The sequence below is a fragment of the Telopea speciosissima genome, chromosome 4, assembly GCF_018873765.1.
Source record: "Telopea speciosissima isolate NSW1024214 ecotype Mountain lineage chromosome 4, Tspe_v1, whole genome shotgun sequence".
In the NCBI taxonomy this organism is placed as follows: domain Eukaryota; kingdom Viridiplantae; phylum Streptophyta; class Magnoliopsida; order Proteales; family Proteaceae; genus Telopea; species Telopea speciosissima.
The window spans coordinates 18,693,215-18,702,149 of NC_057919.1; the positions used below are offsets into that span (position 1 = coordinate 18,693,215).

Genomic DNA, 8,935 nt, shown 5'->3' on the forward strand with positions numbered 1-8,935 from the left:
ACAAAGAGGCTGAGGTAGAAAGCTTTTGACCCTTTCTCCATTGTTATTGAAACTGTCATCTTCTTTCCGTGGATATAGACATCTTGCTGAATCACGTATATTCTTGCATTAACTGATTGTTTGATTGCTCATTCTGTTCATTTTCTTCTATTTGGCCTTTCGAATAACATTAAAGTATTTATCTGCCTCCAACCTAATCTTAGAAGGAGACTAGAAGGAGAGCAGAGTTTTGATCGAAGCTTTTCCCTAGCCCAAGACCATCCAATTGTTTTTGGGAGGTCCATGACTTCAGGTATATCCCTCTTTATCTATCACCTTCTAGTAGTTCTTTAGTAGTCTATCCAGATCTTTGTGGGTGGAATATGAAACCTCGATATGTACTCCCAGATTTAGTGTGAATGTAAATTACTTCTCTAATCACTGCTTCCAATGCAATTTAGTGAATTCACAGGCTTAAGAGAAAGTATATATATACCTAACTCCAAGTACTGGTTTTTTGGTCTGGTTAAGTTATTAATATGGTTTTAAGGACAACATCAGCCAAGTCAATTCGAAACTGCTGATCCAGCAATTATCAAGTGATATAGAAGTATCAGACTAAGAATTTTCTTTTATTCAAATTTGAAAGACTAATTCCAGCTCTTTTATTTCATTAAGAATACATGTATAAGTTGTATTTGCACCCGGCATCACAGCTTTTAAGCAACCATCTTTCAGTATTATGACCTAAACATAATGTGAAGTGAATGATCTTATTCTTAAACCAACTTTGGTTGGTGTACCTTTTCCAAATATCTTTTGCCTATGCCTATCATTGTTATCTCAATGACAACCTGCAACACATCACTGTTTTTTCTCCCACACACAGAAGCTCTCCCCAGAGGTAGAAATCTGGAATGTTGAGGGAATAATGTTCCCAACTTCATATCTTGAACCAATCTTGGCAATAACTTTCTCGTCAATCATAGCTACATACAGATCAGACTCAGAAGCAAGAATACGAACTGTGCTAGTTGGTTTGATCCCATTCCTTGACCTTATTGCAGTCAAAGTGTGAATGTTTTCCCTGATTCCAAATTCGAAGAAGTGATCATAGAACTACACAAAGAAAAAACCAGAGTAGTTAACAAAAGTAGCATATCAACAGTAAATTCATGAAAGTCTTTCCTGCCTACATCAGCATCTCTCATCTAATTGGATTTTAGAACTGAATGGTAAAGTGAGGTATGGCTCATCACACCTGGAATACATTTATTTTATTTTTTTTATTTTTTTTTTGGGGGGGGTGGGGGGTTCTAAATGTGCAAAGTGCCATGTACTATGCCAATCCAAAACAAACTTAGACAAGGGAAGGGAGGCTCAAACACCAATCACCACTTGCTTTAAAGTTTGAATTCAAAGCAGGATTGGAAATATTAGGATCAGAAGGGAGGACTTGAAAATTTACTTCCACTTCCCCATGCAGATGTTTGTTTAGTGACAGGGTGCATGCTAGGCATGAAACTTGTTTAAAAAACATTATGACTATTTAAGTTAATGAGGGCGGGCCTTAGTGCAACGGTAAGGTTGTTCCATTGTGACCAAGTGGTCACGGGTTCGAGTTTGGAAACAGTCTCTCTGCGAAAGCAGGGGTAAGGCTGTGTACATTATGACCCTCCCCAGACCCCGTAGTGGCGGGAGCCTCGTGCACTGGGTACGCCCTTTATGACTATTTAAGTTAATGGAGTGTAACACATCCCTGTAATGAAACCAAGGAGCAAGATCAGTTGTCCAGTAAAAGAAAAGCCAAAACAAGTCATAAAACTTACTATGGAAGGTATCCCTGGGTGAGTGAGAATGTAGACATATCCCTGCAATACTTTGTCAGATGGAAAAGGCCAAATCTGCTGTGTGGATCCTGTGTCATGATTGTCAATGAAAGTTACACCATTGCTTGGCAAAAGCCCAATCATTCCTGGTGGCCTTCCCTCTGAATCCTTCATCCGCCACAGCTCTCCCTGTACCGCAGTTTGGAGGATCCCTTTGGTTGTGAAATCAAAGGCTGTCACAACCCCTCCTGCAGCTTGTACCCATTCCACTAATTCATGACGGTGTGAATCCTGGTTATACGCTGGTTTTCCGTCCTGATCATAAGAAAGAGAATTCCAAACCTCTCCAACTGCAAAACTTGGCTTTGTTTGTTCCATATAGACCTTGGTTATAGCTGGAGAGTATCCCCTTGCAAAATCAAATCTCCATCCATCAAACCCAATTTCAGTCTTCAGCCAATTCATCCAATCTGATAGCTCTCTTTGGACTCTTGGGTTGAGGTGGTCAATGTCTGGAGCAGCTTCATAGGCAGCCCCTGTGTCAGGATTCCCTGTGCCATCAGAATATTGTGTGTCATCACTACAGATGAAGGATGGTCCCCAGTCGAGGCGATCGTCGGGGGTTCCTCCCTCGAAGATGCACCATATCCCTCTCCCATCTTTCTTCTCTGCAGTTCTATGGTTTATGACTATGTCTGCGATGCACTGGATTCCCTTGTCATGAAAAGCCGTTATCAGTGTCTTCAGTTCATCCTGATTTCCATATTTTGATGCATTCAGATCATACAATCTTCCTGGAAGATACCCTGGAGAAAAACACATAAGATTTGGGAGAAGAAAAAGATAAGGTACTTGGGAAGGAGGACTAGAAGAACTGTTCTATTGATTCAATACAGGCCCAAAATCCAAATAACTCCAAAATTTAAAAACTTCAAACTTTTCTAATGCTTCATTCTGTCCAAAGTCCAAACCTTACTTTTGTGTCATCGTCTGGGATCTGCACAAGCTTTAATCTGAGTTGTATCTCCTTTTGGGGTGCGGGAGGATCTCGAGGGTATTTGAAGGAAGTACAGAATAACAAAGGTTTGTTGACTACCATAGGAAATAACAAAGGCTTGTTGAGCCAATTGTTCCTTGTGAAACTCTGCAAAGGAGAGCTCAAAGTGGAATTCAACAAAACATATAGGGCTTGGGAACGAGGACACAAAAGTAAGGGTTGTTGTGAGAAGGCTTTCCAGTATCTTCAATCCTTTCTTGAACCCTTCAGCTGGGTCAGCCTCCCCAATGCAAAAGAGATGAAAATGACTTGAAGGGCCATCAAGGTCTCCTATGAAAGGGAAAGGGAAGGTGCATTTTCTTCTAACTCATTGAAAGCTTAAGCTCGAATCTGATTATATTAAAATAGAAGGAGATAGGAAAGTGGACTGAGTGTGCAATCCTCATTTCAGACACAGTAGAAACAAATTTATTTTTATGATGAAAGCAGCTCACACTTGTTGTCCTAAGATAATTACACAAACAGTCAAAGAGCAAAATCTCAACACTTAGGGCATTATTCACATAATTTTTCTCTCCTTTTCTTCCTTCTAACTGATTCTTGCGAAATTCTTTTCACTGGGCTATATCCATTTGCTAACCACAATGAAATTCAATTAATCAGTGTTGTCCTCATCATTTCATACTTGTTCAATTAATCTTATTAGGCAATGTTAATCTTATTACTACTGAGACATGACAGACATCTCAAAAGAAGACCCAGGTTGATAAAACCAGACAGGGATACTAGAAATTTTCTGAAGCAAATTCACTAGATTGAGCATTCATTGTGTTAAACCATGACAATTCAGCTACACCTAATCAAAGGTACAAGGCAGATTTCTAAAGAGAGATGAAATAATAATCTTAATACCTTGATCTGCAGCAGATTGAGAGGATGGAGGAAGCCAAACATGTGTGACCCCAGCGTTTGCCAAATCAGGAACAGAGTTCCTCAGTGAGTTGTACCATCCTCCTTCCTTCTTCCATGATTCCCAATTAAACCCCTGCAAATAAAAGACCCATAATTCAACTCAAATAATTTTATCTAAAAATACAAGGATCAGCCATGACAAGTACTCAGAAAAAATAATAATTATACCTGAAATAATACTTGGGCTACAGTGAAGGTGGGCTGGAGAGAGACCAGGAGGAGGTAGAGAGCAAAGATCACTGCAAAAAGATTAAGACCCATCTTTTCTCCCTACTTGCGATCAAAGGATCATCCATTCGATTTTATAGACTGGCTGAATGAGAGGAAAAAAAATATATATATTGCAGATAGGAATAAAAATCCAATCGAGGGACTCCGTCAATCATGGAGGTTTACTTGACTTGACTCTCATATAAAGATCTTTTCAATTGAGGAAATGCAAGTTTGGTAAGAAACCCACCTTGTGCTCACACAGAGTTTTCCCCTTCGACTTCGAGCGACTATTCTTCAATCTCCAGAGAGACTCTTACAACCACAACAGTATTTCTACTTTAACACGGCAAGAAATCTGGTACACGAAAAACAGTTATGATGATCCCGTGAAGCGGAGGTCTTATATGAGACTCCGCTCCTGATGAGCGTTGGAACATAGGATTAGAATTAGATGGTAGGAGTTGGGAGTCTCCGGACCCACCCAATAAACCATCCGAATGTAGCTTCCATTGGTACATTGGAGAAGATTTAAACCCTCTTGAGCTGTTCCTGTGAATCCAAATTCCGCACAAGCAAAGATAAAAGATTGATCATAAATTACCAACACATGTCCATCTTGCATTACCAGATTTGACAATGGAACTTCCATCATAAATTAATGTTTTCGGGACAATTTTAAAGTTGGATCGAGTAGATGGTAGGGGAAGATGGGGAGAAAAGGAAAAGAAGTTTTGATCAGATATCCAAACTGTTTATGTTTTCCAGGATTTTGTATGGTTTGGGGAGATAGTGAGAAAAGATGCATTGGTTTCTAGCTATTCAAAGGAAGTAACAAGTACTAGAGAAAATGGAAAGAAATAAATTCTTATCCAAAAAAGTATGAGGAGGGTGGGTCCCTAGAAAAGAGAAGGTTAATCAGAAGATCAATGAGAGAACAATCCTATGTACAGGCATTCTGTTAATCTGTTCTTAATCCTAACTAACCTTGCAGCCCAAAATCATCCCAAATAGATATTTATGTCCCATTAATTACCAACTTTCCAACATGTCAATTTACGCAAAGAAGGGACGATATGAGATATGCTCTGCCAAATCCAAGAACCTCTCATTGGAGTAAACTTCTAACTAAAAATACTAGAAGGCGTGCACAGCTCAGGTTAGAACGGATTTATAGGATTTTCCCCTTTAGTTGTTTTACAATTTTAGAAATTTTTTAGAAGTTTTTAGAAATGTTAATCAATTTTAATTCTTTTTTTTTTTTAATTTAAATAATTCAATTTTCTAAGACTTCTAAGGATCCGGCTCCTCTTCAGGGAACCCAGCATCCAAGGAGTGCCCAAGGGTCTTCTTGGTATTCTTTATCTCTTCCCTTCGGCCCATGATCTGAGATAGAAAAACTTTTTATTATGTTATATCATCAGGGTAATGATACACCAACCTGATAGTTCTTTTTATGAGGCACAAATAGGAGAATTTGTCCTGGAAGCAGAAGAGCTACTTAAACTCCATGAAACCCTCATAAGGGTTTATGTACAAAGAACGGGAAAACCCTTATGGGTTGCATCTAAGGGCTGGGCTGTACCACACACATCCCGGCATGTGTCTAGTCAACCATCAGGATGTGTGTGACACAGCCCAATGGCTGGATGCCCCCCTGGGTGTTGGGCTCCTTGAAGAGGAGTTCAATCCGACTTCTAAGCTTTGAAGTTTATGGGGTTTTTTTTGGGGGATTTTAAAGGTCTCAGGCGCATTATGATAATTTTCACTATATTTGAGGTTCCCTAGAATTCAAAAAACTTCCCTTTCAAGCTTCAAATGGGAGATCACCTATTTATAAGAATTTTTCATTTTTTGGGTAATTTTTTTCTAACATTTCCAATATTTTTATTATTTTTTTTCAATGGCCACATGAGCGACATGTGTGCGTGGCCGTCACGTGCCCGCATGGGGTCCATGTGCCTACTGTTGACTGACCGGGGTCAATTTTTGGGTTAACCTACGATTCTCCAGGCCGACTCGTGGGTCGATCAGTGATTCAAATTATTGTCTTTAACATGCGGTGTTTTTTTAATTTTGTTTTCTCTTTTTTTTTTTTTTTTTTTTTTTTTTTCTGTTTTGTTTTAAATCTGTGAAAAGTCATATGTTTCAATTTGAAGTCCAATTTTTACAATAACAAGTACTATCCAATGTGATAATCCCAGGTGCACTGAGAGGGGGGGGTGAATCAGTGCCTTAAAAAATTCTTCCAAACTCAATCTCGTAGCAATAACAATCACACACAAAGATTGGCCGGGGCAGTCCCGTAATTATCAATCACACATGCACGTCCACCTCGCAACCACTGTGTGGACCTGTGTGGCCAGGTCTACCAGACAATGCACCACCACTCTGCAGCAAACACACTCCAAGAATACGAAAACAAAATAACAAGCACACAGTACACCAAATATACGTGGTTCGGCCAAGCTGCCTACATCTACGGAGGAATACCTGTAAGGGTTTCGTATTTTCTCAAATACTCAACTCGAGTTTGACTACTACAATAGCCCAGATGCTACAACACCTGCTTCTAACTTCGCAACAACGAAATCTAGGACTACAACCCCAATCCAATCAAGCCCCAACTTGAATGGAATTACAATATGAATATAAAAATTCAATTACAAGTCCCTCCCAATAATATGAACAAAAATTAGGATTCTTTCAATATGAATCAAACTCTAAATATCAAATAGGACTTGTGAAACAAAAGATTACCTCTCCCTGAGTAATCCCATGACTAACCCACTGCTCGAAGCCTGCCTGATGTCGTGCACGATCTCCAATGTTCAAAACAGCATCTTCGATTGTTCAAGCAATGTTTTTCTTCGTTTTTTATGTTTTTGTAATTTTTCTGCTCTTTCTCACGTCTCCACTATGTTCTCCTTGAAAAAATATGCACTTTAAAAAAAAACGGCAATTGATTTGGACTCCGAATGAGAGAGATATTACCTTCCAAAGTTGAAAGATACAAAAATGGCAAGTGGAGGACGAATTTGTAATATTCAAAGATATTTGTGATGATCGGCAAGGCATGATAAGATTTGCCAAGAGATCACATTCCAAAAGAGGTGACAACTGTACAGCATTTACTCAAATCAGAATTCAAATTTCAACAACCGTATTATTCTCTTAAGGAACAATGTTATGGTGTATCGCATAGCACCGTGCATCATCAAGGGCAAGCCAATCAGAGAGTGACGTGATGAGCAAAATCCAACGGCCACCAAGATTCTATAATTTTATAAAACAATGGGACACCTCTGTTGACAGTAGCACTTCAAAAAAAAGGACCAAAAAATTGGCTAAGTATAAAACCTTTTGCCTATGCCAGATTTGCTCCATTTTTGCGCATCAACACGGAAAAATCTGTAACTTTCTCATCCGACATTGAAATGATGTGAGACCAGTTGCGTTGGAACCGTGACTTGACGAACTTCATTTTTTATGAAGACAACTTCACCCATAAAGGCCATTGAATCTTCCAAAAATGACCTTAAAGTCACTGCCATTGCACAAATCTATGAAATCACAACTTTAACAATATGAAACCTTCACCTGCTACTTCGCCCCTTTGCCAAACACTAAATAAGGACTTAATAAGCTGTTAAATGGTGTTCTTCAAGTGCGAGTACCCCTGTAACCCTACCAAATGATCAAAATACCCTTATAGCCGTGTAGGTGACTATTTTACCATTTCAGCTCTTCCAGCTCATCAAATACCACTGCCGCATCACCAATATGGATAATAAGGTTGCCAACAATGATAACACCACTCCAGCAAACCTCAGTTGACCCAGTTGACCAACACAATGCTATAGAGTTTAGGCACTGAATTTGCCAAAAAAAAAAATTTGATTGCAAATCCTTTTAAGTGTGAGATCCACACAGCCAAAAACACATAAAATAATGCCAAATTAAATCGTTTCAAACTATTCTCAAATAATGAATTTTATGATAAAATACACCTAATTTATGAATTCCAAATCTTTTTCAATGCAATTTTACTAATTTTGTCCAACTAACCATCTGAGGGGTATTTTAATAATTTAAAATTATAGAAGTTGAGTTCTTCCCCTCAAGCTAGAATATCCATTTAATCATGCTGTGAACATCCCCAAGCTGACAAAATTTTCTCCGACTCAACCACCACCACCTCATCCACCCCGACAACCTCGGATAAAAAATCCTCTGCAATGCACAATCTGGCGGTGCACTGGCAGTGCGGACTCCATTGCACGCCACGTGATGAACATCAATCCAATGGTGGATTGGAGCTCACATGGCATACAATGAAAGCCACACCGCCAGATCTTACACTGCTGAGGATCTTTATCCGACAACCTCTTTCTTTCCCCCATATATGCCCATTTCCTTCCTCTTTCCCACTACCACTGCCACTGCCATCATCCTGGATTAAAATACTCTCCAATTCCCTAAAAGTGTAGTGCGGTGCAGTTCAGGGTTGAGAGTTCGACACGTAGAAGAAATCCAACGATTCTGAGCTTGATTGGCCAGTTTTTTTTTTCTTTCTTCTCGAGCTCAGCACTGTTAGATTTAACATCTTCCATGTGCCGAGCTCTCAACCCCGAGCTGCACCGCACTGCACTTCTAGGGAATTGGAGAAGATTTTTTTTCCACCATCCCCTCCATCACCAAAACCACCACAATTATCGCCTATATTGTTATATTTTTGAGAATTAGCCACACTATTTTATTATCAAACAATGAAGTTACACTTTGAATTTTTTTTGGGGTAGGGTCTCGAACTAGAAACCTCTTAGGCACTAGCAGCTGTGATTGAAGTTACAGTTTTGTTACTTGGGTCAATATTTCAGATCGCATTATCAATGGCACGAAGAAGAGAGAAGTGTTCCATTCTGAGGCTGAGCAACGGCTACACTGG

General features: G+C 39.4%; 1 protein-coding gene across 1 annotated transcript; it reads right to left on the minus strand.

The window, feature by feature from the left end:
* Positions 1-620: 620 nt before the first annotated feature.
* On the minus strand, positions 621-4,053 carry LOC122658933 (alpha-amylase). The gene is made up of 4 exons (XM_043854095.1): positions 3,946-4,053; positions 3,718-3,850; positions 1,809-2,614; positions 621-1,098 (listed from the first exon to the last, which is right to left on the minus strand). The coding sequence occupies exons 1-4, from the start codon at positions 4,036-4,038 to the stop codon at positions 844-846; spliced, it is 1,287 nt and encodes a 428-aa protein (XP_043710030.1). The 5' UTR covers positions 4,039-4,053; the 3' UTR covers positions 621-843.
* Positions 4,054-8,935: the final 4,882 nt, after the last annotated feature.

Excerpts from the sequence above, each read along its gene's own strand:
- LOC122658933 (XM_043854095.1), bottom strand. The coding sequence starts at position 4,038 with ATGGGTCTTAATCTTTTTGCAGTGATCTTTGCTCTCTACCTCCTCCTG. Across the intron at positions 2,615-3,717 it reads TCAATCTGCTGCAGATCAAG|GGTATCTTCCAGGAAGATTG; the intron begins GTATTAAGATTA and ends GTTTTTCTCCAG. Across the intron at positions 1,099-1,808 it reads ACCCAGGGATACCTTCCATA|TTCTATGATCACTTCTTCGA; the intron begins GTAAGTTTTATG and ends TTCTTTGTGTAG.